The sequence below is a fragment of the Heloderma suspectum genome, chromosome 1 (genome assembly GCF_057233095.1).
Source record: "Heloderma suspectum isolate Gila_16-S chromosome 1, 16-S_ref, whole genome shotgun sequence".
In the NCBI taxonomy this organism is placed as follows: Eukaryota; Metazoa; Chordata; class Lepidosauria; order Squamata; family Helodermatidae; genus Heloderma; species Heloderma suspectum.
The window spans coordinates 74,881,366-74,906,307 of record NC_139458.1 but is presented as its reverse complement, the minus strand read 5'-3'; the positions used below and the strand labels follow the sequence as shown (position 1 = coordinate 74,906,307).

Sequence of the window (24,942 nt, the reverse complement as noted above, 5' to 3'; positions counted from 1 at the left end):
CAACAATGCAGCCTGGGTATTCTCACCTTCTGGGAAGTAAGTGAACCAATCTGAGAGTGCAGCCTAAGGTTGCAAAATGGAGATTTAAATCCATGGCAAGGTCAAGATTTTGGTTCACTCTCTGGCAATTTGGCAAACAGAAAGCTCTCCTTGAGTTATTCTGTCCTTTTCTGGGCAGATAGTTTGCTTGTCTCCTGCTCCTGAGAAATTAATTGAGAGGTCAGGAAGCTTTTGCTAATGATTGACAAGAAGCAATTTTTGTAGCCTTTTTCTTCCACAAAGTCCAAACAGCAACACCAACAGCAAAGAACCTCTCTTTGTTCCCCAGGCTTATAGACTCATAGAGCTGGAAGGGACAATGGAGATCATCTAGTCTACTCTCCTGCTCTGTGCAGGTTCTGTAATTCAAGATGCATCTAGCACAGGTTGAATCCCTATTCCCTGATCTGCCTTTGTGCCTTTGTCTTGTCTGGATTAACCTTCAATTTGTTTACTCTCATCCAGTCCATTACTGTCATCAAGAAACAACTTAGAACCAGAACAGCTTCCTTGGATTTGGATGGAAAGGACAGATGGAGTTGGGTGTTATCAGCATACTGGTGGCACCAAACCCCCAAACTCTGGACACTTACTCCCAGTGGTTTCATGTATACGTTAAATAGTATGGAGGATAAGAAAGAACCCTGAGGGACACTGCAGGCCACAGCTCTGAACAAGAATCCCCCAGCACCATCTTCTGAGATTGCCCCTCCAAGAAGGACTGGTGCCACTGTATAATGGTGCCTCCCAGTCCCATCTTAGACAGACGCCTCAGAAGGATACCGTCGAAAGTCACTGAAAGGTCCAGCAGAACTAGTGGGGACACACTCCGCCTCTCCAGTTCACAGTATAGATTGTCCACCACATGTACTGCTGCCAAGCCAGGTCTACCACATCTTCCAATTGTCATTGATTTTTTTTTTTTGTACCTAAATATGGGTTTTACCTTTATTTCAAGATGAAATTCATTAGTTTTGGCCCAGTGTTCCAGTCTGTCAAGATCCTTTTGAATCTTGATCCTGCCTTCTATGGTGTTGACTATCCCTCCTAGCTTTGTGTCATTTGCAGATTTGACAAGCAACCTCTCTGCATCCTCATCCAGGTCATTTATATATAAAAAAAGCTGAACAGCTGAGGGCATGGGACAGAGCTCTGCAGCACTCCCGCTGAGACTTCCTCCAAGAGAATATAGAGTCATCAGTGAGCATTTGTTGAGTACAGTCGCTCAACAAGCTGTTGATCCTCCTAACAGTAGTAGCATCTAACCCACATTTTACTGTCTTATCATCAAGGATATCATGGGAAACCTTGTCAAATGCTTGGCTGAATTCAAGATATATGATGTCCAGGGTATTCCCATGATATATAAAACTAGTAACTATCATAAAAGGAAACAAGGTTGGTCTGGCCTGATTTATTCCTGACTCCTAGTAATCAATGCATTATTTTATAGATGCTCACAGAGCAACTGCTTAATAATCTGATCTAGAATTTTGCCCAGTTCTGATAACAGACTGACCGGTCAGTAGTTTCTTGGATCCACCTTTTCCCCCTTCTTGAAGATGCCGACATTTGTCCATCCCAGTCTTAGAGCAGTCCCATGCAAAACTCCCCCATTTACTCACCCTGTTCACTCACTCTCAGGAAAGAGAGGATTTTGCCACAGAGCTCACCTGCTCTGATGACCACCCCACAGAACATCCACAGACCCATCTCCCTTACAAAGCTGATCCACATCCCAAAGATGAACCCCTAAACCCCTCAACTCCCATAGCCTTTCTGTATTCCCATCCAGTATGCAAATGAACTTCTCCCCAGGGTGGCTTGCATGCCTTACAGGTCTCTTCCTCTAGGGGGCAATGCTTCTCACCTCAAAAGCCTAAGGGTGGGCAACTGGTGTCCGTCCAGATGTTGTTGGCCTACACAGCTCCCATCAGTCCTAGCCAGCATAGCCAATGTGAGGAATGATGGGAGCTGTAGGGCAAAACATCTACATGAACACAAGTTGCCCATCCCAGAGGATGCTAACCTTGCTTCAGCCTTCAAGCAAAGAAGGCACCCAGAGTTGGGCCCCGTCTGCAGATCTTTGTGCCCCAGGAAGCTCATATGGGACAAGGATCTCTTAAGCATCTCTTAGCTTAACTGATCTTCAGTGGTGGCACTAGATAAAAATACTGTGCTGGGTGAGGGGCAGGTAATACAGAGGGAACAAAGTACGTTGCAGTGAGCAAACCAGAGTTGTCCTAGACCTTAGATTTCTGAATGACAAACAACAATCCTTTCGATTTTGATGGCGTTAACTATTCATGCAGAATCTTGAAACTTTTCTTTTAATTTCCAGGTTATGAAAAGTTCATTTCTTTCAGGTAAACCCAGGGTTCCAGTAATGCATCAGTGGGGGAAGGGGGGGAATGCTGTCCTTACAGAGTTTTTGGGAAGCTAACCCCGCCAGCCATCTCTCGTTTTCTTTTCTTTTTTATGATACAAGACTATTTTCTTCTTCTGCGTTGCCTTTGTTGGATGTTCTGGATAAATCTCTTAAGGGCGCAGTCCTATGCCTGTTTAGACAGGAAAAAGCCCTGCAGCTCCCAGCTCGCCCCAGCGCTGCATAGGATCGCGCCCCGCAGAGATGAGCAAGGCTCGCCCCTTTTTTGTCCGGCGGCCTCGCTCCGCCGGCTCCTTCCAGCCTCTCCGCCTCTCTTCAGGCGGCGGCCGGAAGGGTGCAGTTCCGCCGCGAGGCCTGCAGCGGGAGCTCCCGCGGCTCCCGCAATCCGCCGGCTCGGCTCGCCAGGGACGCCTGAGTCTCGGACCGGGAGCCCCGGCTCTTCCTTCTCTCTTTCGGTCCGCCTCTCCGCCCCCCTCCCGCAGCTCGGCGGGGCTTCTGGCCGCTGGCCTCCCCGCGTTTGCTGCCCCCGGCGGCGCCGAGACGGCGAAGCGCGAGTGCCAGGAGCAGCGGAGAACGAGCAAGCGACGGGGCTGCGGGGGCCGGCGGGGAGGAGGCTGATCGTGGCCCCCCCGGTTCTTCTCCTGGGTCCATCTTTCGTGCCGGCGGCACCCCCAAGCCGCCCTCAGCCTCTTTTGCTGCCGGTAGGCGCGCTGAGGAAGATCGAGAAATCTGGGAAGGGGCGGCGGGGGGGGGGGAGACTGGGAAGCTGCCTGCGGGTGTCTTTCCTTCAGCGCCCCGCGCCCCATCCCACTGACTGCCGCTTTACCATGAGCCGGGCTGTTCCCTGCCACCGAGGAGAAATTTGAAACCAAAACCCAGAAGGGGACCTGCAGCAGATTCTGGGTTGCTAAGGTAATCGCAATTACCCGTGCATAGTCTTCTGCCCTGAAGCTTTCGGGGCAACAATGGCGAGCGCGGCATGATATCCCCCCCCCCCCCCGCACACACACACACACACACACACACTCTTAAAAGGGACACAGAGCGAATGCAATCGGTTGTTCCGGTGCTTAGAACAAATCGGAGTCCCCCCAAGAGTGCTGGGTGTGTGAACTCCCTTCTGGAATGGGTGGGAAAGGAGGGACAGGAAAAGGGTTGAGCGAAAGCAAACCAACTAGCAACACACCCCTGCTGGCTCCGTTTCCTTCCCTTTCCAACGTGGATATGATTTTGTTGTTGTTGTTGTTGTTGTTATTTATTCGGGGGGGTGCGAATGAGTAAAGAAAAGTGTGAGTGAACGAACTGCATCGCAGCGTCGTGTAAACGCGCCCTCGACGTCGGGTTCCATTCGGAGTACAGCCGTCGCCACGCGGTGCCTCGCGCGCCGGGGCTTTCGCTTTCAGCGCCGAGCGGGGAGAGTTTTGTTTCCGCGCTCGCCCGCTGCCCTGGTCCCGGAGGCTTTGTGGAAAGGGGAGCGAGGCGACCTGAGCTTTCCGCGCTAAGCGGGGTGGTGTGTGAATCGATGTTGAGGGGCACGCAGGGCAATCGCCAGGCAACCGGCTGGGGAAGGGCTCGGAAAAGCGGCGTTGCTGGGAGGCCGCCGCCGCCGCTGCTGGTCCTGCTTCGTGGCTGCGCCAGTCGCGTTCCCGATGAATGAAGCGGGGGGTCGGATGAGCTGGGCTCCACCCGCGGGAAGCGTAGCCACTTACGGGCTGCTCAAACCGAGAGAAAGAATCATCTCGGCCAGCAAAGAAACGCCGCCGCCAGCAGCCAGGGCGCTTTTTCTGGAGACGCGGCTGACAAGCGATCTGCGCGTTCCGAGGACTGGGTTTGGGCGTGAAGGCAACGGCCGTGCAGCAGCCAGAGCCCCGCCAAGGCAAAGCACGTGGGGACCGAGCGGGTGCCCTGACCTCGGGGCCCACGCAGAGCTCAGCGGCAAGAGCGGGGGTCTGTTAAGGACCTACAGTTTAGCCGACCAGCTGCTTGGATCCAGCCTGTGAAACAGATGGCAATGGATTCCGGCTCACTGGCTGAGCTCTGGTGCTAGGGGTGCAGCCCTGAACATGCATCCTTGGAACTGGGTCCCACTGGAATCACTTCACTGTTTTCACAAGTGGCCTGTTGGGTGTGGAATGCATCACATTGTGAGTGTGGGGCTAGGAAGACAAAGTGAGTAGCGGAGGCTGGTGGCTCCGGCGTCAGTGGAGCAGTGAATCCACTCAGGGTTTCAGTCAGAACCAGTCAGGACTCTAAGGGAGCGATCCAAGGTGTGATGCTCTAACTCCTTTAGAGTGCTGACTGAAACCTGGAGCAGATTCACCGCCCCACCGACATTGGAGCCACCAGCCTCCACTGGGAGTGAGCCAGCATTCAACTGATCATGCATTGGCTATAGCCCAGCTGACTTGCAGTCCCAAACATTTGGGGGGCACCTGGCCGGGGAAGGCTGGGCTCTAGCCACTGCTGCTTTTACATTTGAAGCACAGGTGCAGGAAATGGGAGTCCCCCCTCCCAAACAAACAAGCCCAAACACACATCAGTGTAAGCATCCGTTATGCAGAATGGCCTGCAGGTGCTGAAATCCAGGTACTTTGGCTTAATTGGGTCATAGAACTAAGCCACTGGTAGGGCAGATTGGTTACATATTATTCGGGTCAGGGGTGGGGAAAGTGCAGCCTTCCAGATACTCTCAGAGTGCAACTCCCATCAGCACCAGCTAGCATAGCCAATGGCGAGGGATGATGGGAGGTGCAGTCCAGCAACGTCTGAAAGGCCACACCTTCCCCCTCCCTGACTTGCAAAGAAAACTAAGGCTCAGATGTGAGATGTCTGTCATCCTCATGGCATCTATAAGATGTCAAGCTCATGAAGGAGAAGGGGGACTCCTGAGCACAGACAGATTTCCATGTTTCTGCTCGTGCATGGGAGTGTGCAAGCTGGAGTGTGGAAAGCGCGCCTGCCAAACATCACCCATGCCGTCTTAGCTGGACTACATTATCATGCTGGTCCCATGCAAGTCCCCAAACCAGCTGCAGAACAGACTGTGATACCCGCATGCTCCTGGACTGTGGGGATCGGAAGTGCGCAAACAGCGGGGTTGTGATCACTTAAATCAGAGCCACCTGGTTGTGGGCTCAGTGTCGCAGTCCCTGCATAACTTTGATGGCTCACATTCGCTGATTTGAATGTGTTGCCTGCTGGAAATTTAGTCACAAAGACTAAGAGAGGCCTGAGAAGAAAGTGGCAGCACAGTTGATAGCCGTGTTTCTTTATCCTGAATGCACTGACTTCAAACAGGCCTGCGCAGGTTGTGTCACCCATCAAGGTGACACAGCCCACTGGTGGAGGCTGTACAGTGGGGTTGGATAAATCTGTTTCTGCTGCCAGGATGAGAGACCAAAAAGAGGAGCGTGGGTGTCACTTAACCAGCGAGCCACATGGCTGGTGTGGGTCTCATTGGGTCAGAAGTTGTGCAGGGTTGAGTTAAGTCTTTCTGGTGTCATTGCAAGTGACTGCGAAATAAGTGTGCCTAAGGTTGCAGCTTTAGCATTTCTCTTGCATTTCCTTCACCCCATTAGAGAAAACTCCCACAGAAAAATATAGGTATGTAAGGGTCTCTTAAGCTGCAATACTAAGCCCACTTACATGCAAGTTAATTCCACTCAGATCTGTGGGCCATATCTCCAAATGAACATGTTCGATGTTAGGGAGCCATAGTACTCTCCCCTTCTACAGGGAGGGGCTGTAGCTCAGTAGCAGAGCACCTGCTTTGCATGCAGATGGTCCCAGGCTCAATTCCCAGCATCTCCAGCTAGGGCTAGGCAAGAATCCTGTGTGAAACCCTGGAGAGCTGCTGTCAGTCATTGTCTACAATTCTGGGCTAGATGGTCTGACTCGGTGTAAGGCAGCTTTTTGCATACACAGCTCTCTCCAAATCATATTGCTGAACTTGAGCTATGCTTCTCCAGGAACAGTTTTTAAAAGTGTGTTTGTGGGTGTGGCAGGGGGGCTTATGTAGCCCATCTGTGTGTCCCTTTCCATCTTTTAGCCCCTGCATGATAATCCTGCAGGTCACAGTACAGAGGTAATAGCGTGTTATCTGGCCCTCAGGCATGTGGGCAGGACGCAGGGATGTGGAACAGCACTTGCTGGGGAGGGTGCTTTTAAAGAGCATCCTGCTTTTTAAGGCTGGGAGATAGAGATCTCAGGGCACAAGAATTAGCTGGAAAATATGTGGTATACAGGAGCTAAAACTGTCTTGTCTTGGCATAGTCTGGAGAAGCCTTTAAAAACAGCATATGTGCTCCAGCAATGCTGTTCCTCCCTATGGACTGGATAATGTCCAATTACATTTGAATGGGGACTTCTTTGATGGTCCTGCAAAGACTACAAGGTTGAAGTCATGCATGGACGGTCTAGGGGAAAAAGCTTTTATTCTCACCTCTACAGCCTGTCCAGCTAAAGTCTTGCGCTAAAGGGCATTTTCACATGAGACTTTTGCTTCAGTCAATTTGTGATGCAAATGTGAAACTTAAATTAGCCAGATTATTTGTTCTTGTTCCAAAAGTCTTGCCCCTGCTTTCTCTTCCATATGAAGAATGATCAGCCATACACATACATTGTGCGTGAAGACAGCTCAAAGGCAATTTGATTGGGAGAATAATCACTGTGGAACCTACTTTGATGTTTTAGGTAGGAGAATTCTTCACTTCGGACAAGGCTTGCTTTGCTTTGAATCTGAGGCAGAGCCTCACTTCAGTTTTCTGAAGCTTTGGATGGCTCCCCATTGACTATAATGGGGAAATAAAAATGGCTATAACTGAGGGGGGAGCAGAATTTGATGTTATTTGCAGGCACTGTAGCCCATTTTGAGTGGATGAAGCCTGCCATATTTCAGATACATTAGGTGAAGGAGATTTTGTGCTAGCTGCTTTTAATGTTGATTTTGGGGGGTATGGCATAGGGGAGAACAGGTCTTGCCATCTCTCTCCTGCCAGAAACTGCTTTGGGGTAACACAAACTTCCATCTTTGGTGGAGTAGATGATCTTTTATTGAAAATGAAATCTGAAAGGGTATGCTAATGTAGTGCTGGTACAAATTATAACACTGTGTGTATAAGTAACACAGTCACACACAAGACACACAGTGCACAGAATCAGACAGTTACTATACTATTATCTGGAGACACACAGATCAACTAATATTTAACACTGAACTTAAATCAATGCAATTAAGGTCAGAAAGGGGTGGATGTAACTAACACTCAAGACAGTCACAAACAAAGAACAGCAAGAAAAAATAAAAATTAAATACAAAATAGGATGAAAGGGCCCCTTCATGGATCACTGCCTTGTTGTGGCGAAGGGGCTTGCATAACTCAGTGAAGCCATAAGCTATTCCGTGCAGGGCCACCCAAGACGGACAGGTCATGGTGGAGAGTTTTGACAAAATGTGGTCCACTGGAGAAGGACGTGGCTACCCACTCCAGTATTCCTGCCAAGAAAACCCCATGGAACGTATCACAAGGCTAAAAGAGATGACGCCGGAAGATGAGCCCCTCAGGTCGGAAGGTGTCCAATATACTACTGGGGAAGAGCAGAGGGCATTTCCAAGTAGCGCCAGAAAGAGTGAAGCGGCTGGGCCAAAGCCGAAAGGACACTCAGCTGTGGATGTGTCTGATGGTGAAAAGAAAGTCTGATGCTGTAAAGAACAATATTGTTTAGGAACCTGGAATGTCAGATCAATGAATCAAGGTAAGCTGGAGGTGGTCAAACATGAGATGGCAAGATTGAACATCGACATCTTGGGAATCAGTGAACTAAAATGGACAAGCACGGGCGAATTTAATTCAGGTGACCATTATATCTACTACTGTGGGCAAGAATGCCTTAGAAGAAATGGAGTAGCACTCATAGTTAATAAAAGGGTGGGAAAAGCAGTACTGGGGTACAATCTCAAAAACGATAGAATGATCTCAGTACAAATCCAAGGCAAACCATTCAGCATCACAGTAATTCAAGTCTATGCTCCAACCACTGATGCCGAAGAAGCTGAGGTTGATCTGTTCTGTGAAGACCTACAACACCTTCTAGAACTAACACCAAAAAAAGATGTTCTCTTCATCATAGGGGATTGGAATGCTAAAGCAGGAAGTCAAGAAATCACTGGGATAACAGGCAAGCATGGCCTTGGTGTACAAAACACTGGAACAGCTTCTGATATGATATTTCCATGTCCCTCCCCAAAGTGATTGGAGAGCCCTAGTAAACTCACTCCCTGGTTTGAAGCTGCAACTGTAAGTCACTTCTTCCTCCTGCCTGGGGTTTCCCAGGGGAGGTTCAGATATGAACCTTGGGGGAGGTTCAGGTATAACTGGTCTGTTAAAAACACCCTCACAAAGTGGATCCGACGCTTCAGGAGCACCACAGCCCACTTTGTGTGATGTCCAAATGCTTCCAAAGCAGCCTGGTTCAATATTTGGGCTTTGTCCAGTGTAAATGCACATCCCTGCAATTTAAGCCTTGCACATGAAAGGATTCAGTGTATAAAGCAAAGGAAGGCAGGCTGGTGCCCCCTATATATTTTGAACTATGGTTCCCATCAGATCCAGCCAGCATGGCCAGTGGTCAGAGATGATGGGATTTGTACTCCAAAATGTCTGGAGGGCACCAGGCTGCCTTCCTCCTGGTTTACAGAGAGCCAGTATGGTACAGTGGTTGAGTGTTGGACTGAGGAGACACAACCTTCCAGACTAACCTACCTTACAGGGTTGCTATGAGGACAAAATGGGATAACTGTGTATGCTGCTTGAGCTCCTTTGGTAAAGGGCGGGACATAACATACAATTAGGACTCTCCTCATGAAACTGAAAATAGGCTTTTCTGCATCCTGCCTTGAGATTAGTTAGCTTCAGATCCTGTTAGGGTCCAGTGTACAATGAACCGGTAGCAGGAAGAGAAGAGTTGTAGTGCTTGTTATCAGTTATGTCATTAAAACGACCCATTAGCAACTTGTGTCTCTTGCACGATCATGTTCTAATCAGCACTTCAAGATAGGGAGTCAACCCACTGAAAATTTGTGTTGAGTTTTAGCTCAAATTCATCAGTATCTGTCTGGTTCAATTCTGGTTCATGAGCTGACTTTGAAAACAAATGGCATGGTAACTAGTGGTGCTGCCAAATGTCATAATTAGTCCGCTCACTGGTTGAAACTCTTCTGTTCATAATGATCACCTTTTTAATAAGCCTGGACCTGTGATTTACGAATTTGCTATTAAGTTCAGAATTGACTGTGAGCTTCTGAACTAGAGATGTCAAGGCCCAGAAAAAAAGCTGGAAAAATTTGGGGAAAAAACATGTTTTTCTGAATTTTTCCAAAACGTTTTTGTTTGTTTTTCTGAAAAACTGGAAAATTGAACAGCTTTGGATTACCAAATACTTTCTTTTGGAGTTTAAGACAAAGTGTTCATATATTGTTACTCAGCCTTTACTCCCCCTAAAATTTCCAAAAAGTATGTAGTAAGAACACTTTATATAAAAGTCTAGAGATGTAGAATTTCTGGAAATAATGAAGCCATGAGGAAAATGTTTTTGTAAATTATCTCTGTAAGATTCCCAGCGTAGTTATCTCTTCCACTCCTTATTAAAATTATTGATCTAATGTATCTTTTGTTGACTGATATTTAATGATGCTCCAAGTCATGCCCAGTTTCCCAAAATGTGAGTAGATTCATCATATCATAATATGGAAGAAAATATGCGTTCTTGACGGTTTGGGTTTTCTCTCTCTCTCCAGATTCCTGTGTTTCTGGGCTTGTTCTGGTTAGCTGCTGTAGCAGTCAGTTAATGTAGTTCTAACTGAAAACCTACACATGAAAAGAAACGCTGTAGGTTATCCCGCCATTGTCACCAGATGCAATGGAACACATGTGGGTGATCCCATCTATGTTCCTTTTCTTTTTTTGAAAATTAACTTTGAGGCCTGGGTCTATAGAGTTCACTGCCACAGTTTTTAATAATGTTCTCAGTTAGACCTCACCACTGCGGAATGCTGCCTCAGTTATATGACCTTTTAGGGCATAATCCTATGGCTACTAGGCAGCGTCTAGACGGCCATAGGATTTTTCATTTTCTGGGAACCGAGCTCGGAGCCAGCGCTCAGAGGTCGGTTCCCAGAAACCCAACTCCCTGCCCCTCTAACTCCAACTCTAGTGCATTATCTCTGTTCTTTTTTGAAGCGAGATTATTGGGGGAGATGTCCGACGTTGTGTAAAGGACCCATAAACTTCCTTGATTGGCCAGTCACGAGCATGCAATAAATTGCTCGTGTGGAGAAGCCCTAATAAAATTATGAATGGTTAACAAATTTCTCTTATCTGTTTTTTTTAAAAAAAATACTAGATCTAGGGGGCATCCAGTGAAGTTGATTGCAGCTAGGTTCAGACAGGGCTGGCCGAAGACATTTTGCTGCTGAAGGGAGAACATCAAATAGCACTCATCCCTGCAAGTCAAGGTACATAGTACCCAAGGCTGGTCAAGTTAGTGGTGCAGCTAAGTCATTTCAGACCCATGACTTGGGGCTCAATTCTATGCATGTTTAGACAGAGAAAAGGACTACAACTCCCAGCATTCCCCAGCCAGCCATGCAGGCTGGGGAATGCTGGGAGTTGTAGGCTTTTTCTCTGTTTAAACATGCATAGCATTGTGCCCTGTATGGTTTTATGCGGGGGGCGGGGGAGGGGCTTTTAGATGGCCATGTGCATTACTTCAGTCATGAATTCCTTCACTAACATTTATCTTCTCCCCACCCGTGCTGCTGCCATTTTGATGTAGAAAAGAATAATTTATATATTTAAAGTAAAAAATAATGACATGTCCCTCTAGCCGTGCCCTGACTATAGCATGCTTTTTAAAAGAAGAAGTGAAAAAGGGTGTTGCAGTGAGCAGTGTCAGCCCTGGTGGGCTCTGGCATGCATCCATGCCGGCCCAGGTGCTGAAACCAGCCTGTTTGCTGCTGCCTCCATCAGCTGCTGCTTTTGATATGGCCGGGGGGTGCAGGGGCTGCTGGGCTGTGAGGTCTGAGGTTTGGCTGTGAGATTCACCCCTAGCTGTACCACAGGGTCAAGTTATTTCTGGCATCTGAGGCGGAAGATCCCACAGCCGTCACTCCACTTCCCTAAGCCTAAAACTCCCAACAATAATAAATCATTGACAATTTGTTGCCCTTTCATGATACCCCAAATCAGTTGCCTGTGGCAGCTTCCTTACTCCACCTAATGATAGGGTCAGCTTGGAATTATGGACAAAAACAAGCTCTCCCTCACACAGTGTAAAATTAACTTGTGATGTTATGGTGATGGCTTAAAAAGAGAGAGGAACAGGAGGGGGCTTTGGTAGACCCATCCTCCATGAATATGATATTTAAATGGAAATATATGCAGAAGCACTATACCTCTGGCTTGGTACTTGGAAGTATGCTGCATCTCAACATTGAGGGTCCACTTAATGATCATAGGCAATAGCCTTTAATAGACCTGCTTTCTATGGATTTGTATCAGCCTTTCATAATGCGAATAAAACAAGAAGAATGCCTATGACCTTCATGTCCTGCTTGTAAGCAATTTCAGAGGCATCTGGCTAGCTGCTGCTGCGAGAGGAATGCTGGGCTTGTCAGCCCTTGGTCTGATCCAGCAAGGCAGTTCCGTGTTTTTATTTTGCTTCTCCTGAGATGATGCTCATGATCTAGATAGGAGCCAAAATGTTCCTGGACCTTGTTCATCTTGCTATGATGAAGGATCTCTTGCTTGTTAGCCTTCTCCCTCTCTGAGAATGAAGTAGCTCTGGATCAAAGGCCGAACTAGCCAGGTGTTTCCAACTGAAAATTCAGTCACGCTCAGTTTACTGTTCAGAATACAAGTCTTCAAAATTCCAAGGTCACCTATAGTTGAGTTAGACTTTTCTTTTTTTTTGTCCTCACCTGAGAGAAGCAGTTTGTAGTACTTGGAATCAAGGTATGAACAGGAGACAAAAGCCTCTCTCTAGGCAGTGGTCAACACCTCTCTCTTTTTTCTCAAACGGTTTCCTTGAAAATATCTGTTTTACCATTCTCTTTAGGCCTAAAGAGGAGAAATCCTGTTTGACCACCTTCAAAGGATTGCCATTGGCCATGCTCGCTGGGAGTGATAGGAGAGGTAGTCCAACAAAAACATCTTGAGGGCACCAGGCTGGGAAAGATTTCTTTTGAGCTTCTGATTACTGCACCAGTTTTGTTGCTGTTGTTGTTAAGCTGATTAGTCTGGCTGCTGCATTAGAGCAGTCTTCCCCAATCTGGTGCCCTTCAGGTGTTTTGTACTACAACTCCCAGCATTCCTTACGATCGGCCATGCTGGCTGGGGCTGATTGGAATTATAGTCCAAAACATCTAGAGGGCAGTAAGTTGGGGAAGGCTGACTTAGGGGTTTGTTTCAATTTGAAGGCAGCTGAGAGATTTTAGGTTTGGGTGGTGTTCTCTTTTATGGAACAACTCCCCTCAAAATCCCAGTTTTTAATGTACTAAGCAGGGCCAGCCCTACCATTAGGCAGAGTGAGGCAGCTGCTTCAGGCAGCAGATGCTGATGGGCAGGGAGTGGGGGTAAGGTGGAGGACAGAGCTCTGTGTGCCATGCAGACTGCCCTGAACCCCTTAAGCTAACCTGCTGTTCTTGGTTGTGATGGAAGACATTGTCCCTTCATCACTGTTGACATAAGGTTCAGCTGCCAGTCTGGTCAGGTTCTGTACATGGAATAGGGAGAGGCACCATTTTGTCCTTCACTTCAGGCAGCAAAGTGTCTTGGGGTGGCTTTGGTATTAGCTCAAGCTCAGTTTGACTCCCTGCTGCAAATGGTGATGGCCCTGTTTGGTGGGGAAACAAACGCATTTCACCAGCAACAAGTATATATTGCAGGTTAATCTCTGAAACAGAAGTGCACCTTGGAAGGAAGATGACCCCACACAACAAATAAGCAACTGTGCTTTTGTCAGCCTGTAAAGGAATAAAGCTAATATTCACAGTATCTTGCTGCTTTCTTAAGAAATCCTTGCAAGAGTGTCTGAATCACTGCATCAGCCAACGTTCAAGCCCCGTTTTAAAGTGACAGGTTGTCGTGCCAGATAAAAAATTGCAACAAGGTTTGGGAGTTAGGTATGTGCCTTTCCAATGGAATATTTCATTTTATTCAGTCAGGGATAAGCATCTTTACAGAGCTTTATGTTGTTGTAACCGATGATCAGCCTTCCCTTTGGGAAACGATTTTGCCTCAGTAGCGTAGATTGGCTGTGTGTGTGTATTTCAAGGGAGGAAATGCATAAGAGCTAGCCGTTTGTCTTGTTACCTAAAGTCATAATGATCTGCGTAAGCATCTCCCTGGCAACAGAATTGGATGTCATAAATAGAAGATTAAGGAATAAGATGAAAGATAAGCCACAGGTTTTGCACAGAATTGATTATTGGTAAAATAATATACTGTCATAGAAGTGTCCTGTGTTTTATAGAGAATGGGGACTTATTTAAGAACTAGACCCTAAGTGGGCACCGGTACTCCAGTGCTCATTCCACCTACAACACTTTCCCCATTCACTGGAGACAAGTGGTAGAACCAGTGGAGGCTGGTGGCTCTGATGGAAGTGGGGTGGTGAATCCGCTGAATCTTTAGAGTTCTGACTGGTTCCGACTTAAACCCGGAGCGGATTCACTGCCCTACTGACATCGGAGCCACCAGCCTCCACTGATTTATTTCCCCCACTTCTGACAGATAGTTAATTAGTGCTGAAGGAGTTCATCATCCTTTCAGCACTGTGCATGCATAAGCTCCAATTATCCCTGTTTCCTAGGGGCAGTCCCAAGGTTCTGGCCCATATCCGTTGTAAATCCCTGTCTTGTCCTGCTTTTGCGTTGTGGAGATGCCTTCTTAAAATGTTGTTCATGTGAGTTGCTAGGGTCATCATTCTTGACAGTTTAGCTCCCTCCCAGGGTCTCTGGAAGTGAAATCTCTGAGGCCACAATCGTATACACACTTAACCTGTTGATCTGGTGCTGAATGGGGTACGGCTACCCTTGAAAGACCAGGTCCGCAGCCTGGGGGTCATTTTGGACTCCCAGCTGTCCATGGAGGCTCAGGTGTCAGCTGTGAGCCGGACAGTGCTGTATCAACTCCATCTGATACGGCGGCTGCGCCCCTTCCTTCCCGACCATCTGCTCCCATCAGTAGTATATGCCCTGGTCTCCTCTTGTTTAGACTACTGTAATGCGCTCTACGTGGAGTTACCCTTGAAGACAGTTCGGAAGCTGCAGCTGGTACAGAACGCGGCGGCTCGCCTGATTAAAGGCAGCCGCCGGCGAGATCACATCACTCCAGTGCTGAAGGAGTTGCACTGGTTACCAGTTGTTTTCCGGACCAAATTCAAGGTGTTGGTTTTGACCTTTAAAACCCTATATGGTTCTGGCCCAGCCTATCTTAAGGAGCGCCTCCAGCAACACCAGACAGGCCGCTTAACAAGATCAGCCTCGGATGGCCTTCTCTCTGTCCCATCAGCCAGGACAGCTAGACTGGTGGGGACGAGGGAGAGGGCCTTTTCTGTGGTGGCCCCCACTCTGTGGAACTCCCTCCCTAGGGAACTCCACCATGCCCCCTCTTTAATGAGCTTCCGTCATGCATTAAAAACGTGGTTGTTCAGGCAGGCATTTGAGGTGGGTTAGGGTATTTTAGAAAATGTTTTTACTGTAGAATTTTATTGTTTTAAACTGTTTTATTGTACGCTGTACATCGCCCAGAGTGGCTGGGTGACCAGCCAGATGGGCGATTAATAAATTTAATAATCAATAAAATAAAATAAAAATACCTAGGAGTAAGTCCCATTGAACTCAATAGGACATATTTCTGAGTATATCTGCATAGGACTGCACCGGCGGTGAATAATGGGTGTGTCTTTTCTAGAGCATGTGCCTGGATATTAAGGCAGTGTGTGTTCTGCCATTTCAGATGCTGCAAAGGAGGTATATTTTGAACTCTTGGACAATTAAGTTCTCTCTTTAACCCAGATGATATCATGAACACAAAGAAACAAGCTCTGTCTTGGGTTTCAAACTAGCAGCTATTGCAAAATCAGGGGATGCAGCCTATGGCAGCTCTCCACATTGTGCAGAGCTTTCCACAGTGTGGATTGACTGAGGGCGGGGATGGAGGTGGCTTTGTGGTCTGTGAAAAAGAATCTTGCAAGAGTGTCTCTGTTCCCCCCTGTGAGACGTTAGAGAGGAGGAGCGCGCAGTTCCCAGTCCCACACTGGCTGCAGCAGAGCAGCTCTAGGAACTGGGGCCTGTGGGGAGAGGCCATGGCTCAGTGGCAGAGCACCCGCTTTGCGTGCAGAAGGTCCCAGGTTCAATCCCCAGTATCTCTAAGAAGGGACAGGAAAGGGTCCTGTCTGAAACCCTGGAGAGCAGCCTCCAGCTGGTGTCTGCAGTGCTGGTCTTGATAGACCAGTGGCCCTGATTCAGCATAAGGCAGCTTCCCAACTGCCTAGACAGCTCCCTTTTCCATGAACCGCTTGTTATCCAGCAGGGAAAGCTTATGTGTAAGCCTGCATCCACCCACACATCACCTTTGCTGGATTGTGGTGATATCTGCTTACTTCCCAACTATTTCCAAGGAATAACGTTACGCAGGATTTGACCTACAATGCAGTTTGTGGAATCACTGCTTTCTGTTGCTGTTGATGATGATGATCCTGTATAACACTTCTCTTAATCTGCAAAGTGGTGATCAGTCTTTATCGTATTAACCTTTACAATAATGCTGTATAGCAGACGCTATTGTTCCTGCTGATGCTCAAAGATAGTGATTTGTCCAAGTCCATACAGGGTGTCAATGACAGAGATGGGGCTTTAGCCCAGGTCTTCTAATCCAATTGCCCCAAGAGTGTGTGTGTGGAGATGTTCCTAAACCCCCTGTTTCAGCTCAGTACTGATTCCCTAAGATATCCCAGACTATGCTCATTTTTTCAGCTCTATCTAGATAAGGAGGTCTGTTTAGAGAAGCAGATAATACTTGCTTGACCAGGAACCACAGGCATAAATCAGATGTGCATTTGAATATGGTGATCTCTGCAGTGCGTTACTGTCCATCAGATGTGCATCTTAATGTGTAACTCCATCCAAATTCTGGTACAACTTCTCATGAATAACTACACTTGAGTACAGCTGGATCAGTGCATTTCCATGTAATGGTAAAAATATTGTAGACACACTTCCAATCTCTTATGCCACTTCAGTGTCTTAATTTTTATAACTCCTATGTTTAGATCTGGAACTCATCATAAGCATTAATGGTGAAAAATCCAGAATCTAGGTGGGAAATCCAAAATCCACCATTAAGCTATACCTTTATTAGGACCAGCCAGTTAACAAATTAGACCAGATCCTGTATGTAATCACCAGTTTAAAACTGAGTCTACGTTATAGACCTCATAGCCACAAGATAAGGTTTAATGTTTGAACTTTTCTGTTTCTTCCTCCCTCCCCTGCCTATATACCACCTAGCCTGATGAAGGGTTCTCGAGAGCTCAAAAGCTTGTACTTTTGTGGCATGGTTGGTCCTAACAAAGGGATTGCCTAACTGTGGATTTTGGATTTATTGTCCAAAATTCTGGATTTTTTTAAACTCATGAGTGAGCACAGCTATTTTTGTTTTTTAATTAATGGTGAACTATACTGGTTTGATTATTAAAAATCTTTAACAGTGTAATCCTATGCATGTTTACTCAGATGTAAGTCTCATTGAGTTCAATGACAATACACACTGTTAAGACCCATTGAACTCAATGAAACTTATTTCTTAGTAGACATGTATGGGATTACACTGCACAAATACGTTTTTATTATATGATTGAAATATAGTAGGTTATTTGAGCCCCTCTGTCCACAGGTATAAAATAATAGATCTCATTCTTTGAATCTTCTTGCTAAATGATGATGAAACTATTTAGACTCTGCCAATATTGACTTCATTTTTGCATGGTCTGATGCTTTTTGTAATGACTTGTCTATTAGCAAAAGCAATGGCAAATGTTCCCTTTCTCTTCTTTTCTCACTTCTTATTAGGCACACAAACACGATGGAATTGAATTTGTCTGTAGTATTTTGAATTCTTAGAAAAGAATAACTTTCTGACTGTATCTTTCAAGAGAAGTGGTATCTATGGTCAAGTAAATGATATTGACTCGGGCACTTGCTTTTTTGGTTTTTCCACTCTATATAGGTCAAAGAAAGCCTATAATTCACAGCTTCTTAGTGAAACTTTTTCTGACTGAGAATTACTGAAATGGTGATGGGTCATATCTATCTGGTTTTATCTATAAGAACTGTTGACAAAGTGTGTGTGTGTGTGTGTGTGTGTGCATGGTGGTTGGAGGAGAGGTGGGCATTGGTGGGGCAAATGTTTTTGCAAAATGTAGGAGTCAACAAGACCTTTCCTTAGGAGGAAAAATCTGCTTCCAGACATCTTAAGCAACTTAGATGTAACTGGATGCCTGGATTGTTGTACTTGTGGATATCGGTCCCCTCAAACTGGTGGGCAGTCTTTTGTTTTACATCCTCATTCTTCTAAGTTCTAACATCCTCTGAATTCTGTGACACACAGTTTTGTTGGCAACCTTTCATGCAGATGACCAGCGTTTTACTCATGGATAGCTTTATCCTTCATGAATTCATCTAATCCCCCTTAAAACAATCCAAGTTGGCAGCCAGTGCTACATCTTGTGGTAGCAAATATGAGAGTTTAACCAGGGCTGGCATCAAGGGTAGGCATGGATGGCTACCTACTGAGGGCCCACACCCCAGCAGGGGCCTACTGACAAGAGTCCTCTGGAGTTGCTCCTCCTCTTCACCACTGCAGCCTGCTTGCTCACATGCATCCTGCTCTGGCCCAGACAACAGTGGTGGTGAGAAAGAAGAGCAGCACATTCCACTACCCACTTGCTGAGTGGCTGTCTGCCTGTCAAGTAAGCAGTGGTAGCAATGATGAGAAAGAGGAGCAATAGCAGCTGGTAGCAGTGGCAGTGAGAAGCTAGACTCACTGTGGGAGGGGGCCATTCAGAATGTCTAGCTCAAGTGCCCTCAACAACCTGGAACTGGCAGGGAGTTTAACTACGCACTGTGTGAAGTACTTCCTTCTGTCTGTCCTGAATCTCCCAGTGTTTGCTTCATTTGATGACCATGGGTTATCGATCCATAAGAGGACCTCTCCTCCGACTGCTAAGGTGTTCAGGTCTCTGTGGAAAGGGACTTTGTCAAAAGCCTTTTGAAAGTCCAAGTAAACAATGTCTACCAGATCACACACCTGCCCCATGCTTGTTGACACTCTCAAAGAACTCTAAAAGGTTAATGAGAGCAGACTTACCTTTGCAGAAAGCCATGCTGATTATTCTTCAGGAAGACTTGTCCTTCTATATGCTTGATAATTTTATCTTTAATAATACTTTCCACCAATTTCCCAGAAGAGACATTAAGGTAATTGGCATGCAATTTCCAAAATCCTCCCCCCCCCCATCTCTTTTTAAAAATTGGTGATATGTTGACCACTTTCCACTCCAGTATAGAAGCCAATCTTAGGGAGATGTTACATATTTTGTTAACAGATCAGAAATTTCCCATTCGAGTTCTTTAAGAACTTTTGGATGATACCAATGGATCCAGTGATTCCCCCCCCCCCCAGTTTGTCAATAAGGTCTAGAACGTCATCTCTTATCACTACTGTTTGCCTCTGATCTTCAGACTCCCTCCCTGAAAATGTCAGTTCAGGCATGGGTATCTGTCCCACATCTTCTGCAATGAAGACTGATGCAAAGTCTTTAGCTTCTCTGCGATCTCCTTATCTCCTTTAGTATTCCTTTAGCTCCCTTATCATCCAACAGTCCAACTGCCACTGTAGCAGGTTTCCTGCTTCTGATGTATTTAAATATTTTGTTAAAAATATATGATTAACAATAACCTCTTTGTGTCTTCGAATGAAGTACCCATCAGAGCTGGGAGAAAGTGGCATCTCTCCATGTAAGAAAGAGTAATTGTTTGGAAGCATTTCTAGATGGATTCTAGCTGAAACTGTGGGTGCAGCTTTGGGGGTGTGTGTGCCTAAGTTGCTTTTTGGGATCTGCCTTGGATAGTTTGTTTTCCTTTACTTTCACTCTTTTAATAAGGCAAAGATTATACTCTGTCTCCAGTGATATCTCATCCAATGGAAACTAAAACCTGTAGCACAGCTTCTACAGCTTATCAACATTTGGGGAACTTGTAACAATCTCTTTAGGGATGAATTGTCAGTCTGTTATTGCCTTTCAGGCATTATATAATGGAATAAGAATGTTGAACACTTTTTTTTTTTCCCCTCACCTGCTGTGCCTATGCATTTGATTTTGGAATTTATCCTCATACCTCAGTCTGGGTGTTCTGTTGAATATTGTTCTTGCTTTTGCAGCCTGGTGTGAACAGAACGGTTCATCATGGCCCAGGGATCCAGTGACATGGAAACTGCTGATCAAGAGGAGAGCTCTCCAAACATGATTGTTTACCGAAAGGTAAGGCATTCAGAGTCATTCATAACTTATATGCTAACTTCTGAGCTAAATAATTAAAGAACCTTTGACTCCTTAAAAAGCACATGCTATTTTTCTCATATTTTTATATGATATAATTTGAGGTTTTCCATTATTTTGGTCTATACTTGAATAGATTACATTTAAAATTCCAAAGAGAACTTAGGATATCACAGACTACTGGTAAAATAGGTGGAATCAGATTTATCTTTGTAAGAGTTAATTAGGAAAGAAAGTTGTGTGGATTTTCTGTATATGAGTCATAAACACTGGTTGTCTGAGTATATACCCTTTTGGGGGCTTTTTTTTATATATCAGTGACAGTAACAGGTAAAGAGGGGCCCAGCTCTGCTAAAGAAAATCTCTCTGCATACCTTTTGAAACCTTGAAATCTTGGGATTGTTTTTGGGACCTGCCTTCTTTGACCTAGTGCCCTCTAACCTGGTGGTCAGAGTTCATTAAAAATTAGTGTTTTAGTTTGTTTTATTGATGGATGGGCAGCCTCAACCAAATGGGCTTAAATCACTGTACTTTGACTTAAACTTCAGTCAACTAAAAGGATTGGTCTCCAAGTTCACATATTTCAAAATATACCAATGTGGCCAGTAGAAACCACAGTGCAAAAATACCCCCCCATACACACACAGTATTTCCAGAAGGGTCTATGATGGAAATGTTTTGGCATATATTTCAATGCAGTTGCTACAATATCCTAGTAGTAGTTAAAGAAAACAGTGGAAGTTTAAATGAGCCAGTGGATGTATTATAATGGTACTTTACTGGTGTTAATCAAATGCAGTTGTTGTTAACATGTAGTAACTGTTGTATATTAGGGCTATGATCCTGTGCACAACTAAAAAGGGAGTGAGTCGCCTCAAATTCAATGGGACCTCTGAGTAGACATTCATAGCATTGTAGGCTATATCCAGGTAATTAAACTAGCTGTAGCATTAAATTCATTCATACGGCTGCACTGTAGGCGATATCCTGTGCTAAACCAGCTGCAGCATTAAACCAGAACTGGGGGTGGGGGTGGGGGTGGGGAGGGGAGGATGAGGTACCAGGTTCCTGCACTACTGTTCATGGTTTGGGCTGTTTCACTTGCACTGATCCTAATAGACATCTGTCTGTGATTTGGAGTGGCAGTGATCACCATATAGAGGCTATCTTAGGCCCTGTGTTTTTTACACATATCTGGCATGGTTCCACCCTTAAAGATGGTGTATTGATCTGCAAGCCTGATTCTGTCAGGTCCCAGCCAAAGTAGTTTCTTTTGATTATCAAGATGAAACGAAGCCACTTGTGCAAAAAGACGACAGTTTATTGATAGAAAATGGATGCAGAATAATATGCAAAGAAAGCTCACACCTCTTTCCAGCTAATCACGCTGTCATAGCTGGGTGTCTGTTGGAGTCCCCATGATAGACAGAAGCCATCCCTTGAGCCACAAGTTTCTCCAGGCCGGCAGTGCACATTGCCTCCCAAAGGTGCTTGGCGTGCTTTAAACAGTGTTTATATACCTTTTCTTCTGTGCCCTAGTGGATGCAAGAAGTGTCACTGTCAAGGCAATAAATTAGCCTTTTCAAGAGAAAGAGCTCCTAATAGTCCTCTCTGGGCTCAGAAGCTTCCCAGCTGTTCATGGAGACATAACACTACGCTCTTATCTGAGAGGGACCAGAGCGACCTGGCAAGAATCAAACAGCTTAGCATCTGCAAAACTGGCTCTGCCTGGTACCAACTTACCTATATGAGGCAGTCTACTTAGGGCACAATCCTATGCATGTTTAGACAGAAAAAAGTCCTACAACTCCCAGCATTCCCCAGCCAGCTGCTGGGAGTTGTAGGACATTTTAATTATCTAAAAGCTGCTCTCTATTCTAGGTTAACACAGGCCTCTATGTGGCTGCCAACAGTGTATAAGAGCTATGTGAAGTCCGCATTTTTGCTAACTAACCAACTCATTTTCTCCAACATTTTTGGAGAAAACATTCTGCTTGCGGTTGAATTCAAGATTGCAAACTGCACGTGCTGGACTGTTTTGCAAGTGCAGACTAAATTCTCCTACATCCCTATCTGCTGGTCGCTTACGCATAAGAGGACAAGAAGACTTAGCATTTGTTTGACCCCTGCAAACCTCTGCCCAGCAGCTTAGCTTTAAGTAAAGGCCTGTTCAGCTGTGCATAATGAGATAGTACAGTTCCCATGAGGGGATTGTGCCACCTCAGACTTCATGTGGGAATTCGTATTTTCAAAGCACCCCCTCATGTCAACATATCAGGCACTGTGTCAGGCTAGAACAAGCCTTCTCTAAAGTATTAAATTGTTGATGTTTTTCACACACAGTGTAGCTGGTAAACTGTTCCTCATGTAGAACTGGAATGGGTACCATCCAGGTAGAGGAGTCCTTATAATAAAACAAAAACTGTAGAGAAGAGTGCCTTTGATATTTAGGCCAATGTCTCTCTCTCTCTCTCTCTCTCTCTCTCTCTCTCTCTCTCTCTCTATATATATATATATATATATATATATATACACACACATATATGTGTGTGTGTGTGTGTGTAAAACATTAATTGATTCACTAAGATAAATTGCACATGAATCTGTATTGGTAATCAATAACTCTGTTTAGCTATATCCTGGAAGAACTGCTGAATTTACTTGGCTGCCATTGACAGGCAAAAATGTTGTTGTTGTTGTTGTTGTTGTTATAGTTATTATTTCATAGATGCCTTTTTCAGATAAAAGGCTCAAGGCATCTTACAACAAAAATTACAACATACAAAAATTTAAAACAATTTAACAGCTGAAAACAGGTAGCAATAAAATGCCACAGCCCGATAAAACAACTAAATTAAGAAGTCCATCAAATGTCATCAAATACCTGGGAATAGAGGAAAGTCTTCACCTGGTGACAAAAAGATGGCAATAGTGGTACCAGGGAGACCTCACTGGGGAGAGCATCCCATAATTGGAGGGCCACCAGCAAAAAGACCCTCTCCATTGTTGCCATCCTCCAAACTTCCCTCAGAGGAGGCTCCTGGAGGAGGGCTTCAGATGTTGACTGTAGTGTACAGGTCATATACACAGAATGATTGTGTATATGAATGTAATCCATCTGTTCCGTCATGCTTGGAAACAGGGCCAGGCCTAGGCTGCCTGAGGTGCAGGCAAGATGTCGCCACATTCTACATACAGAAGCCAAGCAGATGGAGAGGTTAATCTTACTTCAGCACCGGCAATGGGACAGCATCCTCCACCACACCTGAGGGCAACAGGCTAGCTTAGGGGGCACACGCAGCTCTGTCTTTTGGCAACTTGCTGCCATTCCTCCCTCCCTCCCCCAACACTTACTGCCTGAGGCAGCTGCCTCACTTTGCCTAATGATAGGTAGAGCCACCCCTGCCTGGAAAAATCGATTAATCACAACAGCAGTGTATGGAGATTTTGTATCTTAGTTTCTTTACTATTTGGTGCAGTTTATGCAAGTAGTAGTTGTTGTTCAGTTGTTAAGTCGTGTCCGACTCTTCGTGACCCCATGGACCATAGCACGCCAGGCCTTCCTGTCCTCCGCAATCTCCCGGAGTGTGCTCAAGTTCATATGCATTGCATCGGTGATGCTATCTAGCCATCTCATCCTCTGCCGTCCCCTTCTCCTTTTGCCTTCAGTCTTTCCCAGCATCAGGGTCTTTTCCAGAGAGTTTTCTCTTCGCATTAGGTGGCCAAAATATTTGAGCTTCAGCTTCAGTATCTGTCCTTCCAATGAGTACTCAGGGTTGATTTCCTTTAGGATTGACTGATTTGTAGTAGTAGCAAGTAGTAGTAGCAGAAAGTAAAAAGGAATATTCAGTCTCTGCATGTTTTTGCTCTCGGCAGGTTTTGAAACCTTGTTACGATTTGTGTATCTTGATTTCCTTACAAATATGAGATATCAGGTGTAGTTTAATTGAGAAATGAATTAAGAAACCCCTCCATCCATGCCTTTCTTTCCTTCTTCCTACATTCCCCCTTCCCCCTTTACTCTGGGCCTCCGGACAAGCTTCTGCACAACTGAACTGGTTGACTGGCAGGATACAAGAGGATTATACTATATTTCAGGGTCTGGTTTCATTTTGTTAATGTTTGTTAATATTGGGCAGCATCAGACACATCATATATGGAATATTTTGGATTTATATCCATGTTTTGAACATTGCTAAGCTGTATAGAATCATAAAGCCCTATTCCAGACGGCATGGAGTTCTTCTACAGAGAGAGGAGGCTCTCCTCCAGTGGAGGCTGGTTGCTCCGATTTCAGTGGGGCTGTGAATGCATTCTGGATTTTAGTCAGAACCAGCCAAAACTCTAAAGGAGCTATCCAAAGTTCTGAACTCTATCCCCAGAATGGGTTTCAGCACTTTTATTGAAATGAATGTGGTTGTATTGCTTCTTTCCACTGGGCACTGCAGAAAACAGGGGCACATTTAAAACAACACAGGAAAATATGTGGCATACTTTACTGAACAATAACAGGGAACATGGATTGATTTTTTTTATGACTTTCACAAGTCCTTGAAATCTAAGCCATACTGATTGCTTTGTTCATTTGGGCACTATTTCTCAAATCCAAATGGCCCAGGGCTTTAGGTTTCCAATAATACAGCTCATAAAAACAAGAGCTCTAAGGGCCACATCCAAAGAAGTCTGCTTTGTGCCATCTGGCAGGAAAGCAAACAAAACAAACCTTGTCTCCTCATGAACAGAAAGGAGAACTTGGTAGCTTTGGAGGGAGCTCAGGGAAACCATAATATGGTAATGGGTTTGGGAGAAATTATATATTTATTTTATGATTTATTTATTTCAGATGTTTATGCTGTTTCTGAAACTAAAATACTTCCCACATTCAAAAAATGAATAAG

The 24,942-nt window shown here is 45.4% G+C and overlaps 1 protein-coding gene across 1 annotated transcript in view; it reads left to right on the top strand.

Annotated features, from left to right (window-relative positions):
- The first annotated feature begins 2,823 nt into the window (after positions 1-2,823).
- The window catches only part of RGS6 (regulator of G protein signaling 6), a 319,263-nt gene continuing 297,144 nt past the window's right edge, over positions 2,824-24,942 (top strand). Inside the window, exons 1-2 of the mRNA XM_084827528.1 lie at positions 2,824-3,337; positions 19,927-20,026. Coding sequence (XP_084683654.1) covers positions 19,952-20,026 — 75 coding nt within the window. The 5' untranslated portion in view covers positions 2,824-3,337; positions 19,927-19,951. The remainder of the gene's footprint in view (positions 3,338-19,926; positions 20,027-24,942) is intronic.